Source organism: Myzus persicae, unplaced genomic scaffold (genome assembly GCF_001856785.1).
Source record: "Myzus persicae strain clone G006 unplaced genomic scaffold, MPER_G0061.0, whole genome shotgun sequence".
NCBI lineage: Eukaryota > Metazoa > Arthropoda > Insecta > Hemiptera > Aphididae > Myzus > Myzus persicae.
Window position 1 is genome coordinate 85047 of NW_019104466.1, and position 27052 is coordinate 112098.

General features: G+C 29.0%; 1 protein-coding gene across 1 annotated transcript in view; it reads right to left on the minus strand.

The window, feature by feature from the left end:
• The window catches only part of LOC111042389, a 66083-nt gene extending 43313 nt beyond the window's left edge, over positions 1-22770 (minus strand). The window contains exons 1-2 of the mRNA XM_022326978.1: positions 22416-22770; positions 17591-17907 (exon numbers count right to left, since the gene is read on the minus strand). Of these exons, the coding sequence (XP_022182670.1) occupies positions 17591-17771 (181 nt within the window). The 5' untranslated portion in view covers positions 17772-17907; positions 22416-22770. The remainder of the gene's footprint in view (positions 1-17590; positions 17908-22415) is intronic.
• Between the last annotated feature and the right edge of the window lie 4282 nt (positions 22771-27052).

Below are 27052 nucleotides of genomic sequence, written 5' to 3' on the forward strand. Positions count from 1 at the left end.
GCACACACAAAATATAATATTATGCTTATAGGCACGCACACAGAGAGAGGCCTTTATATGTAGGTGCAGTGTTTGCATACGGTTTTGATCGCGTGTACACGTAATTATAAATGACATTCGATATACTTTGAACCTCCGTCGTCAGACCGATGTGCTTCCCCGATTGGGTGGTATTGTATAATAATAATAATCTACAATGGCCTCTATAATAGATATTATGCATATGTATAATATATATAGACATTTTTTTTTATCGAGAATCAACCGAACTTTAGTATTTGCGTTTACGATTTTTACCTTGAAGTATACAATTTCAAATATATTATGAAATAATTTTTTTTGTCTTCTGAAACATTCACAACTTTTTATATTATGATTCATATTCAAATTTATAAAAATAATTTCAACGATTGTTTGGCAAACAATTTGGTGATATTTGAAATGTCGTTATATTTTGAAATACACTTACAGTCACTAGCTATACCTATATTATACAATACAAGTATACAACAGTGTTACTGGATTTTATGTAGGTTTTAGTCTTGCTCCATTCACCTGCTCGGTACAAGTCTGTACTACAGTATTCAGTATTTCATTAAAATAAGGCTCCATATTATACGAACATAACCACAGTATAGTATACTATAACGACATTTTAGGATGTTTTTTAAAATTTTAAACGTTAACAATTTGTTGCTTTAGATTTTTAAAATAAAAACTACTTACACATTTTAAAGTAATGTAATGTATGATAATATAAGTTATTTATTCATTAATATCATCATAATTTGTATGCATGTAGTATCATGGATGACAATAAAAGCATCATGTTTGTATTGAAAAAAAACATGTCGGATATATTTAATAAGAAAAAAAAACTATTATTAACGCATGTTACTTATAAATTATAAACATCTGTTTATTTTATGCTAATCAGTAATTAACAACTGAAACAAATCGCATACGGCATTTTATAAAATAGTAATAATATTATTATCTATAAAGCTCTAGCTTAACGCGGGAACACGATTCAGCCATTTTAGACCGGAAAAAATTAATGTAACTATGAGACATTTTGTTCAACAATAGTGCCTGGAACATGTATGAGACCAGACAGATACATTATAATTTATTTATTTATCATAATTATTACCATTTTAAATACAACTATAAGACTAGGAATAATTTGTTTAAAAACAATATGCCAATTAATTTTTATTCTATTCAACAAAAATAACGTGCACCATACAGGTTTTACCTACGTATAAATATAATTTATAGGTATTCAATTACTTGGCGTTTTATCGACGTTATTTTATAGCTAAGTATATATTATAATGAGAGATACTATATCTACCACATTATAAAATTATTTTATAATGTTCTCCATATTTTAAGAAAACACAATATGATTATTGTTTTACCTATATGTGGTTCCGAAGTGAAAACTTCTTACGAAATTCCAAACCGTCGACGATTAAGTACATACATCAAACATCACAAGCGTTAAAAAAAACACACTGATATTAAAACTTCATACATTATAGATACATATTAATATATTATCATCAATATAAGTATGTTTATAGGTTAATATAAGTTATATAAGTTTATTTATACGCGTATAAATTGAAATGTTTAGTTTTTTTCGGCACACGCGTTGACTTTTAATTAATGCACATTGTACATCATCTTTTAACTGTAGCCCTGTTGCTGGTATGTCATATTCATGTAACTTAAATAATACCTTAATAAATCACGGTAATTGCATGGCTGCACGGTCAGCCCTGCAGCAGCCGGAGCGAACGTCTCGTTCGGGATTTGAACGCGGACTACGAGACTGCTATATTACGCGACGGAGAAGAGTTGCGCGGCATATTATATTATTATAATGATTTATATTAAACGCGCATCTACAAGTATACAACGGCGGCAACACTATAAACCGCGTAACCGGTATAATGTATACCTCGATACATATACAAATCATTGCGCCGAGACGGTACCCGCTACCTGTACCTATAACTATTTACTCTCATGTGCGTGCGTGTGCGCGTGTGTCATTACGAGACCATAATAATATAATATAATAATATAATTCGATATGTTTGAGCTGAACGAAAACTGTTCGGCGGCGTATTACAATGTACAAGTACAATACTATATTATATTGTGCGACATTGTTGTCAGTTATTTCATTGGTTATACCTACGCGTAGGTATACACATACGCGTATATGCCAACGAGACATAATATATATAATATATATAATTGTATAAACATTATTATTGTAATACGACTCGTCGTGTTTTATATTCACCACCTATTATCGTCCGAATATTTTTTACGGTCGGCTTTTTTTTTTTTGACGTGAATGTCGAAAACCCGCGATTCTCACACGCACACGAAAATAAAATAAAAATAATACAACGATGCCGCCGAATGGCGGCTATCGAATGTCATATTAATCGCAAATTGGTATATACAATAATAATAATGTGTCCTATACATGCTTTTATCTACGATATTACATTATATTATTGCGTTTATGGAGCCGAGAGCTGTGTTTTTTCCCCTATAGTCGCGGGTGACCAATTGACGCGAAGATTTATGTACGGTACGTCAAACGCGGATTCGCCCATTACACGAGGAAATGGCAACCGCACACACACACGCACTTCAACGATCGTCGTAACCGCCGCAATTATCGATTTTCCATATATATTCGAAACGGATGCGACGAGTGGTTTTTTTCTCGCTTCATAAGCGACCGTGCAAGTATTTCTCAGCTCTATTGAAAACGCCCGATGTCCCGGTGGACAGGTGTGGGTAGAAAATTGTAGGGGACAAGACATCGTTTGCGCCATTCGATTTGGTATTTATCGTAATATGGCCCCCGTGGGTAACAAATGTGCGCGCCATAATAGACGTACCTACGTAAAAATATTTGTCCAATAGATTTTCTTCGCGTGTGTGTGTGTGTGCGTGGAAGCAGTTTAATCGTTTTTCTCTCTTTCTATGTCTCTTTATGAAGCGATATTATATATTATAATGAAGGGTAACACAATAGGATAAACACACGGATCCTAGAATTGTACGACATCGTTATTATGCGCTTATTTGTGATGTTTTACGATAATTTTCAGGCAAATTTCTCATCCAACCGACATGCGAATATAATATATTGTACCTATGTATTATATATGTATAACTATAGACCTGTAATAATAGTAAATAATATAATAAAATAACAAATGATCTCAAAAAACCGTAAAGGTGTTACACGCGTGTATCTAAATATAATAATAGAGAATTGCTCGACTATCTTACCTACCTATTATTATATATATTTATTTATATTATGTTTATATATTAAACCGCGAACGCCAACAGTCGTCGCCGATGTTTCCACCATAATAATAATAATAATATTACACTTGATTAATAGTAATAATAATAATACCAAGGAGTCTGGGACACCGTTCTCTGAGCAGATATATAGTATAATATGTATAATAATATAATACGCATATAATACATATTTACTATTATTATCATTATTATTACTCTTGTTATTTTTGACGGTTTTAAAATTCGTTTGTGGTCCACATTACGCTTCCTATATGGCCCACTTTTTATGAAATTGACAAAATTAAATTGGTTTAAACGGATTCCGAAATTACTGTAATTTGTTTATTTATGTTACAAAATAAAATGGAAACATTTTTGGCAATTTATACCTGATTTAATAAATTATTGTCATAATACACCGTTGGAATGACCTCTATATTATTTTATATTTTATATATTCATTTTATTAACTAGTCTAAAAATGTGTTTGCAGGGTCTAATCTATAATCAACTGAAACGGCAGTGCAAGTTTATCTGTGAGATATCACCATATATTTAGAGGTATTTAACATAATATATGTATTGTATAATTAAGACTTAAAGTATTTTGGGTTAAATGGTAATACGCACCTATAAGGTATAGTATAATATAATTTTTCTATTCATAAATCTATTAAGAAAATTACGCTATAAACGATTTATACAATTTTAAATTCTAATACCCAAGGCTTGAAAACGCATTAAATTGTCTTACATAATATAGAGTGTTCGTATAGTTATTCAAAAATATTAACAATACATGAACAATACATGTAAAAAACGATTTTTTTAAATCCATTTTTGTTATTTTATTGTATTTCAAAAAATAATGATGAGAAACTCTATATATAATTTCCTATGCCTAAATTATTAATAAATATAATTATCATTTTCCATACACGATAAAGTTTTAAAACTTCTAAGCTATTTATAGGTATAATTTTATTGATATTTTTTTCTTATAAATGTCATTTGGATTTTCTCAGTTATACATCTTGAAAATGTATTAAAATATAATTCCACCCAAGTTGAGCTTACAGCAATAATATTAGAAAGTATCAATTTTAAGTTGACAGAATTTTTTTCATAAACGTTTGAAATAAACAGATTTCTAACTTAATTTTATGTTTAAATGAAAAATAACGATTTTTTGTTGTTATTTAAAATACTTTAATCGTTGGGACAAGATATTTAAAAATTTTTTCATTATGCAAGATTTTTTTTTTTATCGGCAATGAAATTTTCAACATTTTTAGAATATTTTCAATCTATTTATACCACGAACCCATTTCAGTATCATACTTATATTTGTATCAGTATTGATTTATTATAATTTAATATAACAATATGTGATACAAACACTATATTAATGTCAGTGAAGTAGACCTTTTATAATTATTATACAACATATGTGATAGTTTTGAAAAAAAAATTATTCAAACCTTCCATATGACTAAAAGAAAAACTAATTTCATCGTTTATGCTTGGAATAGTTTTTTGTGTTATCTATTGATCAGTAAATTCATATTTTAACACATCTACCTATTTAAGTGTCACATTAATTAACTTTGAGATACATTCGAAACCTACTATACAGCTCATCGACTTCTCTAGATTTTTTACTTATAATAATATTTTGCTTTGGTTAGAATTTTTATGATAAAGCTATCTACCATAAATTTATAATTTAGTATAGGTAAAAAAAAAATTATAAAAATCCTGCTACATATATCAAATTTAAAACCAATATGTTATTTTTTTTAAAATTAATTTTACCTATCTTAGTGTCGATTATTTTGCACGATTTCAGTGTTGGGTAAATTACCGTTCCTCGTTCTTGTTGTATAAAAGCAACTTGTTCCAGTTCCATTTAAATTGTAATTTACGAACAGTTGTCAGTTATATTTTTTTTTGTGGACAACTTTTAAACCAAAAATAGAAGTCTAATTTTTGATTTCAAAATCTTTTCTGGTAGTTGATTGGACCCAGATTGATTTATAATGATATCAGCTTTCGATTTTTACTCATTTACAATAGTTAATGAATGCTTGAGAAAAAAAACTAATAACTATTTATACATAATAATCACTCAAAATATTTTATTCAAGCAATATTTTGTTCCACTATACGAATTTCTTAATTCTTTATAGTTGGTAGTTTTTTAAAATTTTTTTTTTCTTCAAAACGGACTTGTCCCTTGAATCGTATGCCCCCGTTTTATTTTTAGTGGCTACGTTCAAACGTTTAACCACTCACTTGAAACAGTCTTTAAAGAAGTATGAAACGGAAACAATAAAAACTACGATAAATCAAACTCAGGAAACGGGTGAATAAATGTATCGTAAAATAAATGCCCGCTCGGGGTTTAACATCATCGCTCGGCGGGGTTTTCATCCGCACGAAATCCAAGTAGGAAGTCGAAGATTTCACACACAGCAGGAAGTTTTTGTCATGATAACCTGGGTAATAATCATATCGACGTACTTCACGCAGTCTAAATAATAATGCGATGATGTTGTTTTGAATAATTGAGTTTTTCGGGCATACATTACAGGTGTAACTGATATAGATAAACCCTTAATTGAAAAAAAAAATAGTATAATAATAGAGTCCAAGAGCAGGGCTATAGATAAGGATATAATTCTAATGCGTACATGTACCTACCGAGGTCAATGTAATAAAATATAACAATGTTATTATAAAAACGCAGTTATGACAACTACTGTTCATTATGGTACAGTGGTTATTTATTGTATGTGCACTTGGCGATAGATATTGCTATGTAGGTATAATGCTATTGTCATAAAATTGTTGCGATGGGATGTGTGTGTCTGTGTCTGTGTCTGTCGTTCGCTATTCAAACTTACAAGGCTGTGTAAATTATCAAACATTTTTCCAACACAATATGACAAAAAAATATTGTTAGTATTATGCTTAATATACTTGTATACACTTATAATGTATCTGGTATACCTAGCTATACTTTAGTACCCACTATAGGTTTTATTGAGAAGTGGGAACATAATTTTAAAAATGTATTTATATTTGCACCTCATTACATTGTCGTCTATTGTAATAAAGACAATAAAGTATATAATGAAATATTTTTTATAGTTGAGTATATTTTATATATAAGTATGTATTATATTATATTATTATGAATCTAGAAAAAAAACACATATGGAAATAGTATCATATATTATATATAAGCATTAACATGCTTTTAAACATACCTAGATAATATCAAATAAATAGGTATCTAATTACTACAGATATATATACAAAAATCTATTTCCTATAAGCAAGTCACTGAGCAAGTTAATGATAATTTTTAATTGAGTTAAGTTGATAGAAAATCTTTAAAAAGTTTAAAGTTAACAGTTCTCCTAATTTTAAACTAATTTTAAAAAAAATTAGTCAAGCTCAAATATGGAGACTTACAATTAACTTATTAACTTTAGTTAAGGTATTTTTATTGAACAAATTTTGGTTAGTACAACAAGAATCAAATTGAATTAAGTTTTTAATTTCATATTTTAGTAAATGTTTCTGCAGTATGCATCATCAATAATAGTTTTATTATATTTATTAATTAATTATATATAAATGAACGTAATTTAGATTTGATTGAAAGTAATTCGTTATTAACTAAGTTTACATCAATAAAAATCAGTTAAGTTAATAAAAATTAAATTTTAAAAAGTTAAAATTAACTTAACTTTGACTTTTTAATTGGTTTGTGTCCTGACTTGCCTATACGAAATACGAATATTAAAAAATGTAAAAACATTAAAATATACTTTTCATGATAGTATTGGCACTATTTCAAATGCTCTATATTGAAGAAGTATTCACAAATTACAATTAATATTAAAAAGAAAAAATACATGCATATAAATTTAAAATGAAAGGATGATTTTTCCATGGATAAAAAAAAAACAGGAAATCTGCACTTATTCACTATAAAATAAATAATTTGAATTAGGTATTAAAGTAATTTAATATTTTTTATTTTATTTTATAAACAATTCTAAGATGAAATAAGACGTCTATACGAGGTAAACAAATGTACTTATTACCTTCAAAATAATTACATGAATATTGAGAACTTAACCGATTTGACTTGACAGTTATATTTATCAAAATGATTACTAATCATAGACAAAATATAGTTGTAAAATATTATTTGAATTATTTTCTATTGCTATATCTATTTTTAATGTTTTCAAAATGAAAAAACTAACTAAAAAATAAAATAATAATCAACATTAGACTAGGTAGAATCAATAGTCTGAATATTTTATTCGCCGACTCGATGAAAATACGTGACCTTAGGTAGTCACAAAATATCATTCAGGCGTATTCACCTAATTATAATATAATTTCCGCTTGAATATTTCAGCAAAAGAAAAGCACTACCTACATAACGTAAGCATTGTACATTGGAGGGTTACAAAAACATGCATACTACCGTAGAATACTAGTATGATAAATAATAAATGTGAATATCGCATGATATAAAACATTGTGTATCATATCACATATCGCATGTAGCACGAATGGGTTTCCAACAGGAAAGAGTAAGTTTTAATTTGTGCATAGAAATATAGAATATATACATACAATCTACGTATTTATATATGTATATATTATGTACATTTTAAAACGAGGAAATGGGGTGTGGAAATTAGGACCAACCGACGATGGTTGAAAATAAAAAATAAAATAAAACCGTATTCACCGACGATCGGGCCACATATTAATTATTCCAATCGTACCCATTTATTATATTATACCAAAACTTATAATATAGCGTTCTAGACACGCTTATAACGATGTTAGTTGTAAATAACATATTAAGCTAAAAAGTAAAACCCACGAGAGTTTAATCGAAGTTTGACTAAACAATAAAAGTCCTTTAAATGTGAGAACATCAAATAACAGATTTTATAACTGAAAAATCAGCTACCCATCGATGAGTAAGCTGCCAAGTACCGAGTGGTACCTATTACCTATACATTAATTTATTAGTTAGGTAACAAGCATATAGTTATTAATTATTAGACAATGTAAGATGATAAATAATAAATACTATATCATTCCATATAATACACTGCTTTAATGTTTTCTAATAATGATTTATTTAGATATTTATGTAAGTGATAATTAATTCGAATCATTTAGATAACCAACATTTAAAATAGGTAAGTACTTAAATTTTATTTGACATTTTGCATTTGAATTTAAATGTTAACTAATAATAACACTATAATAAGTAAAATAATTATAAATAACTACTAAAATATTTTATTTATAGTGGTAATGGTTTAACAGAACCAAAATTATATCTTATTCATGAAATAGACACTATGACTATATTATTATGTAATGTTATAATTGAAAACATAAATGGCTTTTACAGTTTATTTAAGTGGGTAATTTAAGGTAAAATAACCATAAATATTTATTGTATATTTGTTTGCATATTTGGGTACAGAAACATCAACCGTAAAAAAATATTTTAGTGTCAATACATTTAAAATTGAAATAAATGTAATATTATAAAATATAATGTTATTCAATTGTCTAGTTCTGTAAACCGTTTTTAAAATGTATTTAAAAAATATTTAAAACATGAATAAAAAAACCGGTTATGTTACATCAATGTTTATTAATAAAAGTATTATTTATTTTTATACTCTATTATGAACTCCTATAGCATTATTTGTCTTAATGTTCTTATATTAAAATTGAAACCATTAATATTGTGTTAATTGTTTACTCGGATAATATACTTAACTACATTCTGGGCCTTGGAGTTATTAATACAAATTGATTTTTTAAATTATTGTTTGTGTTTAAAAATATTATAATATATTAGATAATACATAGAAAAAAAATTATATTATATTATAATTTGTTATATACCTAAATGGTAATAACATTTAAAAATAAATAAATATTTTTCAGTTAAATATAAATATACTAATTTACGCTTGTTGGTTGATGACTAAGAACGTGGAACTATTAATAATATGGAACCTACATGCACATTATATTTAAATACTTATTACTCAATGACAATTTCCATTTCTAAAATTCGATCATGTTTTACTTTGAATCTAAAACATTTAATAAATTCACTTGTGTAAGTACTTAATGCAATCTAAATTCTCAATGAAAATTACTATACAACTATTATATCTTTATAGGAAAACTATTATTTATGTACCCAATTTCACATATTAATTAGAGATCTATACCTTGTAAATGCATTTAGTTAACTAATTGTAATTTAATTAGAAAAGTTATATGGAGATTAAAATATAAAAAAAAATTTTTAAGCATCAGCAAAATAAAAAATCTTGCCTACAATTGAGTACCTACATTTTATTATTGTTTCATTGTAAAATGTTTTAAATTATTTAAAAAAAATGTCTTGTTTGTACAAAAATATATAAGACTTGATTTATCAAGAACTAATATTAATATTTATTTATTCACATTATCAAAACAGATAAAGTATTATGTACTCTTATCTATAGCGAAACACGAAGTTGTTTTTACAATTATTATTACAGTATAGATTGAAATATAATATGTTAAAGATAAACAACGCTAATGTACAGATTGGAAACGATATTTTATCCGATTGGAATATTGGATGTCCGTAAATTTGAATTTCACATCAGCAAAACTATTAAGAGAAAAAAAAATTTAAATCTCAAATACAATGCAATGCAGCCATTATATATCAGTATATATTAATAATACATCGTAACAATGGTATACGTCATAATATTGAATCTGTGATTTTAACATACCTACATACGTGCCCACTTACATATGATGTATTGATATGCATTAATTAAAAAGAGTATTTAAACAAATTCTAATATCAAATAGTATGTGTTTTATATTTTGTTTAACTTAATAATTCTCATAATAGGTATAGGTACTTATGGAATATTCTGGTTTGTAAAAGTAAATTGTTTAACTAGTAAATATTAATAATCATATATTTACTTTAATTCATCAGTTATGATGTTAATCAACCACGTGTTTATGAATTTAACCCACATATTATATAAGCAATAAGCATATATTTATAAATTCTATAATCGCGTGTTCAAAATTCATTTATACCTATTATATACAATGTACTAAATTTTCTTACACCGAAAAATAGACGATGGCATAATATTATTTTTGTATACATTTTTCCTTTTATAAGTGGGTAGGAGCAGTGAAGCTATTACAAGTGTAGTAATAGCTTATTACATTAGTTTTAACTTTTACATAATATTATACATCTATATTACGCAAAACTCATTTTTTAGATTTGCTCCATAAACAAATTCTCGAAAATTCTATAAAATAAAGTTTGTTGAAAATCATAGTATATATTGCTTTCAGAATCAACTTGTACTATAAAAATCGTACAACTACGCTTATTGTATTCTATCATCTTCAAAATAATTCGCAATATAATATGTGGTGAGTATAATATACATATAATTTATGGTAAATCATTAATTAATTTAGGCTACTGTCTATTTTTTTTATAAATTATATTATTTGGTCATGTTGATAATGATGATCTATAGTTTATTTATTTCTATACGGTGGGATATTATATATTATGGTAACAATAAATTGAATATATTTTCACTATACTCGTAGCACAATGAAATTCACAATAGAATGCCAAACTATAAGTTTGTCATTGGTATTTTAAAAGGCGCTTTATCATAATAAACATTTTATTACAAACGTTAAAACACATTTCGGCGACGATATTTTTAAAATTATTTTTTTTTTTGCGAAAAAATTTAAAAATAAACCTTCGATTAAATTGTCTCCATCGAACTTTGCGATAAAACCTACGTAAGTGTTAGCCCCGGAGTGCGAACAATAAGAGCAAATAAATCAATTAGTCTTCCGTCCATGTGCGTCTCTGCACACGTCGACGCGACAAGATCGGCAATAGTAGCAAATCGCTTTTATTATATAATATTATTATATACACCTATCTATAACCGTGAGCATCGCAAACGTGCGAACAAACGCGTACCTATGGGCACCGGCCGCAGAAACGTATAAACGTAAATCACGCCGTCGGTGTCTGCAGCGAGACGGCGGCGGCGACGCGTTGTTTTTTAACGGCGACCGCTGCGGGACTCGCGCGAGGAGCAAATCGGCCGCGCCTCCGGACACACGAATCCAAAACGTGTATAATAATAATAAAAATAACAACAACAACACATCGGCTGGACACGAACAGGTATCGGGCCAACTGCCGCAAAAACACCAAAAGCGCCTATAATATTATAATAGGTATAATATAGACATAATATAGTATAGGAGCCTATATTATAAGAGTAGTATTCCGCGCTCGTGTCCGTCGATTATATTAATATAAATTTAAATATTCAGCGGCCTGCTCATCAGTTCCTACGTATAACGTAGCGCGCATGCGTGCGTGTAGGTGTGTGTGTGTGTGTGTGTGTGTGTGTGTGTGTGTGTGTGTGTGTGTGTGTGTGTGTGTGTGTATACAGACAGAATTATTATAAACTCATTATATTATTATTATTATTATTATTATTATCCCAGGTGAAGAAGTGTAAAAACAAAATAAACTACAACAAATTTCCACGTTTTTATTTTGATAAATGTTTTACGTAGGTATTAACATGGACTTGTCCTCTTGCCGCCTCGCCGCCGCAACCACATAATGTAACATATTATATATATAATATATAAGAGAAACGGCGGAGACATGTTGATGGGTCAATTTAAAAATCGTATAATTTAATTGAGTCGGTTTCGATGTATTCTTTTAACTATTCAAATCACGCGGCTGTATAATGTCCGTACGGAGCGGCGGTTGCTGTGAGCCTGTTGCAAACGGCGACGGAGCAGGCTGCTTGTGGTGGTGGCGGTGGCGGGAGGAATGGCGTTGAATTGAAACAAACATTAACTGGATTGTATGTTACACGGTAATAAATTAAATGGTAAACACTCACTATATATAATATAGTATGGACACAAAGGGGCTGTTGTACCATTATCTGACAAGACCAGTTGTCGCCTACAAATTTCATTGACACCGTCGTCGACGTCTTCGTCGCAACAACAGGTATGTGTTTTATTCTTTCGTCCGCGTCCGCCGGGGCGGAGGGTTCTGGGTTACCCCGCCACCGCCACCGAAAGAGTAGATATATATATATTATGTACGTATACTGTAGGCACACCGCCGCCGAAGATCGCGGGTCGACCTTGCCTGCGGACAGTGTGTATGTGTGTGTGTATAATGTGTATAATGGATATAGTACATAATATATGTATAATAACGTCAATACAGCATTTATAACACGACGTGTTAAATCAAACGCGTGTGTAAGTCGCAGATAAGAAGAATCGGCGAGTGAGAGTATAAGGAACACCGAACAGAGATATAATAAAAATAAAACTGAAATGTATGTAGGTATAATAAAATATACACCATTATATTATGTTATAACTTATAATATACGTATAATATATGTATAAGTAGGTGCAAATTTACAATTATTTCATTAGAGAATAATATATCGTATATTATAATGAATTAGTACATAATATATCTTAGCCCTCAAGTACTATATTATTATTATTATTATTATTATTATTATGTTCGTACACGACGATGACGATGACGAGTGTTTGCTGAGAATGACCAAGTACCTTTATTGATGCATCTTTAAATTACCCCTTATAATATTCAGCCTTTAGTCTGTCATGCACATCCGATAAATCTATATAGAGAAACAGATGATCTGAAGGCTTCAGGTAGAGAGAGCAGTTATCCGCAGGTGCTAGTGTCTATATAATTTGGGAGTTTTTATACTTCACATTTTGTGTCTTACAACATTTTTATTTTGTGGTCCTGTTTGTATTCCCATTTTTCTTTATGATGGGTCGAGTTTAATTTTACTACATATTCGAATTGTGAATGAAGTTAGTAATTTTTAAAATTCACTGCAATGAAAGTATAGATACTACCTTGAATGAATTCAATATTAGTATACATATTTTTTTATTTACGTTGCTCATCGTTGTATCACCTACCATTGTTACGTGCGTAATAAATACAATAAAATAAATAATTGTATTTAAATATTCCTAAACGTTTTATGTAATACGAGTAATAATAAGTACCTATAAATATTTGAATATAGGTACGTACCTAATGTTTTACGCCATAATGATGACGGAGGTATTTCATAATATGAACTTGAACTTGATAGGGAACTGAGAAAATTAATTTTTATCGACGATATTTAGTTGCAAGGGCAGAAAATAACTTTTGCATCAATAAATGTCTTAATCCGGCCGCGGCACCAGCATACGTGTTACGACGACCTCCCCGCCGCCACTGTTGCGAACACGTTCACCCGCCTTCGACTGTTTATAATATAGGTAGTTGTCCCGCGCGGAACTTGTATACATAATAAAATGTTTATGGTGTACGCTATATAACCGCGCCAAATCGATCGGCTCGCAGAGATATTAGCGGAGTTTCATGAGCATGTTCCGAGATTCCCCGAACGCCTTGAGACTCATCTTCAATACATTATACAACTTGTATATTATTCCTATAGTATTATATTTAATTTATATAAAATGTATGAGTGTGTGTATTTATCTGACGGCAATAGAATACGCATTCGAGGCCTAAGCAATCCACATCCCGAATGTTAAAAGCTATATAAAGTGTTTAAAATAGTCTTATAAACTAATTTTGAGGGCGTTTTGAGTGTCGTGTAAACAATCAATAAGCAGGAGGTAGAGACTATAGAGACGTTGATTTTTTTTAAATAATATTTTGTCAGTATAAAAGGCCACCAACAAAGCCCAAAACTATTCTTTACTCCCCATCATAGGGCACCGGTTGAAATTGAACATATTATTGCAGAAATAATTAATTCATTCCACGAATTTATTGCTCACGATCATGGATGTCCGACAAATAAAAAATAAATAATTTTTTTCTTTATATTGAGAGCAATCGTGTTTCGATAAGAGACTTTATGGTATGTGCAAAATTAATCAGATCGTGTAGATAACGGGCATGCATATATCATAATATATCTATGTAATATGTATATATTATCATGTATTATAAGAACGATTCGATGCAATTAATAATTGTGAATTCAGAGCACATTACACACTCCGCTGTTGAGATTCAATAGATACTCACGACTTCGTCGAGAGTTTTCGTGACTAAAATGTTACGTCCATCTAACAGATCTTGGCGTTTTTATATTTTGAAGGGGTTAATCGATTTCGATATGTGTTTTCTCACGTGTATTGAACTTGTCGTTATGTCTCAATAGGTTTTGACGTACTATATTTTTGTACATATATGTATATCTATTACATGTATAGCTTGGCTTAAATAACGTATAATGTTTCAAGATTATAATATGTTTTGAAAATGTTGTTTCCTTTTACATTTACGGTCAAGTGTTAGAAGTACAATTCAATGTTTCATGCAGTTGTAGTATCTCTACAGTCATCTAACGGAGAACTGCACTGTCAGTGGCGCCTATACGCGGTGGTTGACTGAATAAATATACTTTAGCAATAGGTAGTAGAAATATCCAGATCTCTGAGTATCATCATTCAGTCTTATTGTGTATGCTTTAGACGATATTAATACTCCTAATATAATTTAATAAATTATAGAATGTATTTATTTCTATATTTCAGGTAGTGCGAATCTATATGTATAGCTATAGGGAATTCTAATGATTATGAATTTATAAATCTTATAATAATCCTATGCATCGATAACTTCGAATTTTAATAAAAATAGATTTATTGACATCTGGTGGGTTAAACTATGGTTTTATAGATAGTCACTTTTGGATACAAAAATAAAATATCAAAATCTCCTCGTGAATCGTTGGCATAATTACTTGTATAAAACAATATTATTAACATAATAATTTATTAATATAGAAACATAAAATCTATATACTATTCAGGAGGTATTAGTATTATTAATACTTCATAATATTATGGTGAAATAACAATAAATATGTTCCAAATGCAGCTAAAAACTATTTTCTAACTTGAACTAAATAAATAATATTATGTTACACCAGAAAAATATTTTCTTTTGGTAAGTCTTTAATATTTTATAGATAAAAAGTAAATAACTATAGCCAAATACAGTTGTCTTAAATCAAACTTTAAACTGAAATGTTTTTTACTATTCATAATTATATATAAATATAAGTATACAGTAGTTGGTACCAACAGTATAGTATTGTGTTAACTACAAAATGTCTACCTGCAGTTACCAGTAACCTGAATATATATATACATATATACATAACAGTTGTTCCTCACTTATTGAAAATCACTGATGAGGAACATGCTATAATGTAGCAAGAAGAAAATAAAAAAAACCTACTTGGAAATACTTGAAATGCAAAAAAAAAAATAGATTAGCAACTAATTTGACATTTAACGTCTCAATATATTATAGTCAATATTGTAAAAAAACTATTAGCTATATATAATTCTAAGTTGTCAAATAATACTATAATAGATACAGCTGATGTTTCTTTTATGAATTTATTTTGGATAGTTTTGTTTTCTATTACTAAAACGATTGGATGTACCTACTTGGTAATTAAAATTGAATGTATAAATTTGCTTAATAAAAATAAAAATATTTATTATTGATTATTGATATATTGATTATTACTGTTTTGTATTAAAAAGTTTAGACATTAAGTTAATTATTTTAATATGAACATATACCTAACTATTTTTATATCTCTCGTCATTGTATTTTATTCACTCTATAGCTTAACTATGTTGTATGAGTTGTATCAAACACACAACGACTTAACTTTAATGTATAGGTACAGTTAAATATGTTCATATAGAGAACTCTTAACAATTAGTAACCTATGAAACACGTGTTTATTACAGCATTCAAAATAAAATAATTTTATTGTGAAGCAAAAATGTAATATAGTTTAATATAATGTGGCATTTAGAACATAATAAGTAATAACAGTTACTTTGCCCAAATGGTTTCGAGGAAAACCAGTTTTATTTTACCTTCCTCAAAAAATAATGTAACTGCTATCAATGTTCATTTTATTATACCCACATTAAACAACACATAATTCCTCACTCTATTATAAAAATTAGTAAAATTTTGGTTTTTTTTTTAAACTACATGTATGAATAAATGTTTTAAATTGTCATGTATGAATATTTTATGAATGCCTTTACGCAGGCAAAAAATAAAAACATTAGTTTTCAATTTAAACTTTAACAATTTATGACTTAAACGTGGTTTAACATAACTTTAATAAGATTAAGCTATTTATTATAATATGTATTAATCATCAGCTTTACAATTTGTTTTGATATATTTAAATTTAAAGATAGAATAAATTATGTCAAAATATATGAAATCATATATTTTTTATTATGCCATTTCTATTATTATTCTCTTTTTATTCACCATTAAGAAATAGGACCGACGATTTACCAATATATTTAGTACACAGCACATGTGATTCTAATTAATTAAAAAAAACGTAATAAACAGAATTTTGCGTAGTATAGAAACCTTATACATTTTTTCTAAAGGTTAATTTTAAAATGTCAAAATACATAAATCTTAGCAATTAAAAATATATGATACTATTATATCCTAAATTTTAATGTAGGTACAAAACACAGAAAAAATGTAATATCTTTAGGTTACAATATAATATATATTATATATATATACACATATTATATAGGTACCTCAGTATACTTGTGTAATAATTGTAAATTTGCACTCATGCTGTACCTAGTTACTTATAAAAATGTATGAGAATAATTTTTAGAATAAATAAAAGTTAAAACATCCTACTAAATATTGATTACGTTTAAGTTAAATTAAGTTTATATAAATTATGATCTTTACATTTTACCAAGCGTATTAATACTAACAGACTATAAGTACTATATAATATGTAATAACAAGACCAAATCATTTTTTAGTAAAATTCTGTTTAAGTCTTTTATTATTTTTTTGTTGATGTTTATTATAATTGAACTTTTTTATACTAAAACTTATTTTTTGTATCTAACTATGCTTGGATATACGAAGTAATTATGACTATTTGAGACTTACCAGTTGGTCCATTGATATTGGATGAAAATGGAGCGCAAGCTGCAAGAGGCAGTGTCAATTTCATATTAGTCCCAGTTCCACCGACCACTATTGCTGGATCAGGAGGTGAAGTTTTCATGTCTCGGCAGAGGCTGGACACGGAAAAATCAGTGCACTTGGTCACCGATGTAGAGTTGGCCATTTTTTTGTTTGCTGTTCACTATTTAAATAACTACTTAGTTCACTGCTTTGATCGTGGATCTCACAAAATTATGAATGGTGGATAACTGATAAGACGAATTACGTTATAATTATGATCGACTTTAAATCAAAATATTCTGAAATCAAATAATGAAAATCATATTATTGTACAACTATGTAATAATTCATAAGATAATTTATAATATAAAAAATAGCAGCTATCTTTATAACTTAGCTACATAAATTATAAACTCTAAATACCATTGAATACAATTAAAATTATATAGTTTAACTGTTCTATAATGCTTAAAATAAAGGTACTTACAAAGTTTTAAGTTTTTAAAAAGGTATCTATTATAATCTGTTATCCTATCATTAGATATTTAAATATTTATAAAAAAAAGTAATAATATTATTGATGAAATATTTTGTATTAGTTTAGGAAAATAGTTGATTCCTTTAATTAGAAAACATAATGTCCATGAGTTCACAATGTATATGGGTATAGTCAGTGGTAGGTTTAAGGAGGGTTGGTGATGAGGCAACCTCACTCTAGACCCCAAAAGGAAAAATAAATCGGTTTAGTGTTATAGATTTTAACTAAAATTTTTTAAACAAATTTAAGGAGTTAAATATAGGCAATTATATAAGGTGTGTGGGTTTGTGTTTCGTATGAAGCTGTGTATATTAAGATATCATTAGTGTCTTAGTGAATATAAATTCAATATTATTAACCTCATACATTTTTTAATATTCAAAAACAAAAACAAAATATTATCAGTTTTTAGTTAAAAAAGTGGAAAAGTAATTTTCTAGTAAATTTTGTGACGAATTTTATATAATACATGCTCATAAAAGTTTTTACCGACTTCTAATATACCTAAGTACAATTTGGTTGAAATACAGCAGGATCGAATTGGGAATACCCTTAAGAGTTATGGTTGTATAGTATAGGCCACTGAAAACATTCATATTGAAAACTATTGTAGCTTCATAATTTGATAAATCAGCCCTAACCCCCCCCCCCCAAAGTTGAATTACTTCTGGATCAGTGACAGGAAAAAATAGTATAATTTATTTTTGAATCTTAGATCTTATTTTAGTTTGATTACTTAAACAACATAGCTTGAATCCCATGACCCATACACCAGCCGGTTAATATTATAAATATGAGGTCGATATGATAAATTAATAAATACATTTTGACTCTCCACTCTGCACACTCCACCACAACTTCTTGATCTATTCTACGACAATTCATATCCTATCTTACACTGAACCATATTGTCATTACAATGCGCACATTTATTGTAACTCTATTTAAATCTTACAACATCCTCGTAATATATTTTAAAATCTATCATCCTCCATCTAACAAAAATTCTTGTAAATGAAGTTCAATATTATAATATTATCAATCAAATGCTAAACAGAGTTTATAAAAAAAAATTTGTTTATTATATTACCTACCTACATAATATTATCTTACATAATTATTTTTATATGATTTTCTAATAATTCGATTTATGATTATCGATTAATATCAGGAAACAATTATGAATGTTAACATTAAATCATAATTATTTTTAAAAAAATATCTTTATAATTTATTCAACAATGTTTGTAACTATTTATTTTTAATTATGTACTGTATACATATTATAAATACTTTCCAACTTAACAATTATTATTTTAGACATTGATATAAAATATAAAATATTGACAGTTTCAAATTTGTATAAATTGAGTGGCAAAATTGAATGGACTTGACTGATAAGACAAGACCTTCATACGACAGACAGCCGATAGTCAAAATTATAACAATAATACTGTCAACAACTATACAGTAGTAGTTATCGATCAAAGGCAACGACTAATGTTCTATTCAATTGCTAGTACCTATAAGTTTAAAAATAAATTTCAAATAAATAATCGATAGGTGATTGGGGGATTTAACCTCAAAACCCTCCTGGGTACACCACTGCTAACTTCGGTACATGACATTGGTTTTTTTTAATGAATTAGTTTGAACTCATAATCATTTTTTAAAATTTGTTACTATTATTTTTCTGTGGACACAGTAATTCTTAGACAAGTATAATTGTAAGTAACACAAATGACTAAAAACTACAACATTTTGTTCAGAATACGGTAAAATTAATAATAAAACATATATATTATAAAAAAACTTTTATTCACAAACATTTATCAAAAATAGAATTTTATTAATATGGTGATCTATATTAAAGTAGGTACCTATAGTTAGGTCCTTACATAAATATGTATATATATTTGTATGTCCACTCATCGATATTTGTTATAACTTATAAGTATTATTACATATTATTAACATGTTTGTTATAATGGTTAACATGTTTCAGATTAAACTTGACAAAAATCATTTGATATTTAAAATTTAATAACAATAAGGAATAAATTATTATGTATTCAAATTAAATCGTATACATTGTGTTAACATTAGAAGTTTTAAGGTTTGGCACTGGATTTTTTAAATTCATTTTTGTGTTTCTAAAAATTTACCTCAGTGTTCCACTTGTCCAATTTTAACTTAGAAGAAAATTTCAGAACCCACATCCTATGTTTAAAATAATATTGTTTTAAATAAATTGAGAATAAGTTCAGACAATTCACTTTACTCGGAAGTATCATTTATCAAAATGTATTCAAAAAAATGTGTCCAACCTGTGCAATTTAAAAAATATATTTATGTAGGTCTATATATTATATTTCTTTTACCATAATATATTCATAGTTACGAATTTGTGACTATCGATGTGTACATATTATATCATAGGAACATGGATATGACTTTACTGATTTGTGAAGAACCAGTTTGATATTACTATACATAATGGTTTAAAAAAACTACATTAGTGATGTCTACAGTGTAATTATGACATACAGGTAATATTATTAGCCATTATTTATTAAATATGAAAAACATGCACGATGAGCTATTAAAATTACACCATTTGCTGTATGGTTCACATAGAAGTTAAGAAGAGCGTGTGCGCTATTTATGTATATATTTATAAATTATAATTTATAATATATATGTGAAATATTAACTGCATGGAAGGACATTCCAAATGATCCTTCAATATATTAATATATATTATACTGTCATACGGATGTGTAGAATCATTGCAGACTATCTACAACATTTTGTTTTATTAACACAAATAGGTATAGGTATTATACTTTTCTTTATTTTTTCTTTATTGGTCTTCAGCATGAACTACGTGATTATTAGCCAACGTTACATTTTTTCATTGGAAACAATAGGTAGAATATTCATTACTTTACACTACATTAAATTACTAATTTTTCTCTGTTATACATAATATATAATATAATTTACTAATAGTCAAAACTCAAAATAGATATCTATTAAAGTTAGTTTTATAATGTTTGTAAACAATAGGTACAATAGGTAGGTATCAATACTAGAATTACCTAATTGAAATGTATTTTATATTAAATTCGAAAATGTCTTATCAGAATATAAAATTATTTAGATGCATTCTCAATGTATTTACCGACTTATGAAAGAATATGGATTTTTAAAAATCTTTGTAAATTATCGTGGAAATCGGTATGTATAAAATTCTATATATAGGTAGTGCTCATATAACGTCCAATAATGTTAATCCTCAAAACCTACAGGATTTTCAATTGATACCAAATATTATTAGATAATATTTGGTATACATGTAATGCGCATGACCACGTTTTATTAAATTAAATACAATTATCAATAATTATTGACAAGGTCATTTGTGCATTTACAATAAATTACAATGTTAAAGATGAAATCTAACAACGGAAAGATTCAAAGATATAAATGGTTTTATGTCAATCCTACACAATGATGTGATATTTTTGTACTTCCATTGTACTGCCGCTGTTATATATTGACGAATAAACGGCACACGGAAAGAAAGCCCACTTAAACCGAATGAAAAACTGTACAACAATAATCCATGAGACCGTATTAAGAAAATACATCACGTCTTAAACGATATGCTCGATTTGTAAAAAAAAAATAGAAATAAATCATTTTCTTTGGCATTATTATATTTTATATACCTATATAATAGGTACTTGCTATAGATATTATATAATAATTAGGTACATTAGTATACTTATATAGAGGGGACGCGGCGATTGGCGAGCAATTTATTAAACGCACCTGATGGCTCAATAATACGATGTTATTATTACATTGACCATAATCGTATACAGTGTCATTTCCACTAAATATGTCTCGTAAAATTGGTTACGGTTCTTACGTTTTTCGCGTGATAAAAAAAACGAATTCTGCCGTCGTTGACGTTCATGTACCAGCCATTACCTAAGTACACTTAAGCACCTAAGCACTGCTAGGTGTGATGATACATTATTATTTTGACGAAGAAAAAAACTCGCCCTTACGTATAGTCCCTCCTCAGTTATTTTACACGAGTTGAATATACTAACTTCTCCGTACACACTTCATCTTATACAAAATACTATGGTGTTAATAGGTATAAATATCACATTTCGAAGCTTTCATCGATAGATAGGTAGGTAGGTAGGGTAACAAAACCAGTGGTGGTCTTAGCTCTTACAGATAGGTACTTACTCGATTTACGGCGGCGTCTTTCCGGTGAATTCCGATTTCCGATCGACGCGCCAACGGATCACGATAACGCATCACGACGACGATGGTTGTACGCGACTGACGCTAGAAATCTATACGGCAGATCCTATTGGGCTTCAGCTGAAGAATTTTGGCCGGAAAACCCGACGGAGAAAAAATGTCTAGGAAATGTCGACGGCGAAAACGAAACCGAAGCTCGATCTATAACTGTCGCGTATGATAGAACAATATGATTGTTGTATTATAGATTCTATTTGAAAACAGACGAATGAACGCGGTCACCGTGGTCGTGGTCGTAATCGTGATCGTGGTCGTGGTCGTCGACCGAACGCGTCCGCTCGTCAAACATAGACTACCGCGACGGTTCGAGTATGATATCGAACGCGGAGAGAGACGTGCGCGAGAAGAAGGGGCGGCGGCAGTGGATGAGGCGGCGGCGGCGGCGGCAGCGGTGGCGTCAGTGGTGGCGGCGGAGGAAACGGGTCGAAGTGTGAATAGGTAAGCACTCACACGTACTCTCTCACGCACACACACGCACACTCGCACACACGTACACTCACGCACACATGCATCACACTTGCACACACGCGCGTTAACACGATAACGCTGTATAAAAAAAACAGGTATAATCCTTGCGCGACAGGTATACGCGGGCGGCGGCGGACGATCGAACGCGCGCCCGGGCGTTTCCCTCGGGGCACAGGTGTCCTCCTCCTTCCGGCCCGGCTAATCGGCCACCGTCCGCCCATCGGCCCACCCCGTTTCGTGCGCGCGCGCGCGCGGGTCTGCCTACCGCCGCCGACCACCTCGCCCCGGCAGACGCCGACCGACCGCCCACCGGACGCCCGCGAAAACGTCAAAGCGGCGGCGGGCGCACCCTTTCGCGTGGACTATACCCTTCCCCTCCCCACCCTCATCGCCAACACTCCAAAACCATTTACAGGCGACCGTCGGCCGCCGCTCGCCGCCTGTTTGCACGCGTCTTATAAGCCCAAATCGTATCGGACATAATACAATATTAAAATAACACAATATAGCATTGTTGTTGTTATTATTATTAAAAGGTATTATTATACTAATTTATACCTAAATAGTTTATAATATGAATACTTTATTATAATAATAAATAATAATATATGATAATATGATATTATCATACACCCTCGCGGCGTGTTTGTTAGTAAAATAGATTTTTGATCGATTTTTTTTTATATACACAATATTTATAAAAGGTTTAGTTATAGGTATGTATCGTTAGTTCATATTGTAACGAAGTCACCTATAATATAGGTACCTAGGTATATTGTGCCTATTATAGAGTACACTAGTATATTATCAGTAATTTTTTTTATTTAGTTCGATTTTAATAACGACTATATTAAATATTTAATACTGACATAGGTATATGTACCTATTACTTATCTTCAACCTACGTGTGTTTTATTATTGTAGTTCCTATATTTACTATAAATTGTGTTCATATGTTTTTTTCTATCTATACTATTATATAAAATGGTAAGGGTTTTCTTAGACCGCGCTAACCGAGAAAACTACCGAACCGATTTGGCTGAAAATTTTTACTGTTATACTTGACAGTCTGCTGGAGGTAATAGGACCACTTTTGTTTAGAAAAATCCACCAGAAAGTAGGAAATATGAATGTCAAAAATACAACAATGGCGCAATTTGTATAGAAAAAAGTAAACTAAATAATAAAAAGTTGTTGTTGCAGATTAAAATAATAATAGTTGCTATTAGTTAATCGGGCATGTTTGTTAATTTGAGTTATTATACTATAATATAAGGTGAAACACCAAAACCTCTAAATATCGGATAATTTCGGTCATTGAAATTAAGTTTGTATTATAGCCTTATTATGTAAGGGTGGTTTCACTGTATTTATGTGAGCCGGATATTTAAAATATTATTATGATAATTGTACACTTATATTTATAAAAAACTATTATTAATACACATCGGTCAGAGATAATAATGTACCTATATGTATAGGTTCACTATCTGTATATGTTTAAAAGAATCTTAGGCATTGATAATGAGACCTAATAATTCAGTAATTAATACTAAAATAATAGATGTAGGTACCTATCTATAGATTTTTATAGTAATTAAATTCAGTAAAATACAGCTAACATATTGACATTAAGTCTTTACTTTGAAACATTAAAATAAAATACCGTCACGAAAAAGTGTCCACCAAAAAGTTTCCATGAAAAGCGTTACCTATTACATTCAAATAAAGTACATTCAATTTTATGTCTTTGCTTTGGCACATATAGAATCGAAAAACGTTACTGAAAATAACTGAAAATAAAAAAATTATAAATATAATAAAAAATAATAATAAAATAAAAAATAATTGTACACCGTTAGCAGTCGTGTTTTTATTTTTTATCAATTACCCTATAAATATTATCTAGTTATGTGCTACATAGTGCATATATGATAGCAAGGACAGCAAAGACATAAAATGTGGTACTTCATTGCAGACTCGTAGTAGAACGACTTTGCTTTTGACTTCATTTGACTTTATTTCGATTGCACTATAGTTTAAATATTACAATTTACATTAAAATTATAAATATTTGAGAATATTGATAGTTATAATTTATACTGTTATTGTGATATATAGTTTACCTAATTGTAATATACATATAGTTACGAATGTAAGTTAATAAGTCATAGACTGCAGTTAGAGTATATGAATGTAAAAAGTGTATAGATACATTGTGACAGTATTATGAATTTTCTAGAAAATACTAAATACCTAGGTCTTATGGTCAAATGGAATTTGAATAGTGCAACTTTTACGTTTGATATAGATAGTTAATGTATAAGACTTAAGACCTAGGAAAAAATAGGAAAGTCGCTCCGCTATTAGTCTGATGTATGGTAAACGTAGTCAAGCGTATACAAGGCAACATATCTAACTATCGTCATTGAGTAAGTGGATCGCTGCAATTAATGTGTTAAAATTATTTAAATTCATTAATACATCATTGCATCTATACAATGTATAAAAAAAAATTCTAAACGGAGATGGTCGGTGTCGGCCTATTATTTTAAGGATATTTTATTGGACATATGATATATATTTTTTTTTTTTGGTTAAACTATCCAATTTCGTCAACGTTTTTAAATATGTATTTTTGATGTTATTAAATTTCTGTAAGAAAAGCTCACGAGGAATCTTTTATTGTTCACAATGTTTATTTATTGTTTTAAATGTTCAACCTTTTTGACTGACAACTAAAAATGTAATAAAACATACATCGAACAATTTGTTTTTTAAATATTCTAACTGTTTTTCAATAATTATTTATTTTATTGACAATTAGGACGTTTTAGTTTTACCTTTAAAGAGTTCCAATAATTTGCTTCCAGAAACTACCCATCAAACCTAACCATTTTTATTGCTCCAAAAGGTATTATACCTATAACCTTTTTTTTTTAAATTGGTTGTTTTAATAAGTTATTTACAATCTGTACTAGGGTGCACAATTAGAAAAAATTTTAGTTATACAAAGGAAAAAAACGGCGAGAGACTTGAAGGCGCTTCACATTAGAAACGCCTGAATTTGAGTGATTTACCTAAAAAGTACCTATGCGTTAAAGATTGATTCGGTCACTAAGCCATTTGCATTTGAGACATATCTTAGAGGGTTTCCTGGAAGATATGGTTGGAGTGAGTTGAACTATATGAGGCTAATAGGGTGATCGGCTGTTTTGGAGTGGAGGCGAGTGTAGAATATGTGACAGCTATTTGTTTAATGTAGTAGCTTTAGCGCATTGTAAAGACTGATATTGATAACGTACCGATAAGGGGGCGTTGGCAGTCATTCATAGAAGGAAAATGGCTTGGAAAGCTTGGATGGTTCGGGTGTTAGCTGGTTTTGATGAACTTCCGCAGAGGGCAATTCCATAGGACCATATTATAGGTTGGAGTAAGCTTTTGTATAATAGTAGACGGTTAGCTTTTAATCAATAGCTGGTATATTATTATGTACTAATAATTTGCTTCTTTTTTTAAGAATATTAACATATTAGGCACTACTTAATGTTTAATGTTTGATATTTATAAAAGTATATATAGCACACATATTAAATTATAACTTTAAATAAAAAAATATCGGTAGAAAAAGCAGAAAAGCTTTAAACCTATGTAGGTATAGACAATAGAAATATAAAGTGTGTATATAATTAAAACGGCAATAATAATGGTAAAATTATAAATTATTCATTAATATGATTCAGAATTAATTATTCAAAAAAAATATATTACCTGTCACTACGTCACTTACCATAAAATATGTTGTAATGAAATATAATATTAGGTTATAGTTGTTATAATTCTATATACTCGAAGAAACTAAATGTTGTTATAAGTATAATATTATTATAACATATTGAGTCAAGATATTTTGGCTTACATTTTATAAAATATAATATGATTAAGTAATGAATTAATATTATCATATCCGATTATGGCATATTATTCTAACACAGGATAAACTACATGAACTTTTGATAATGAGGCATGACCATTTGCCATTGACCATGTCAGATCATAATATCATAATGGTCAGTTTATTTTTATCTTAT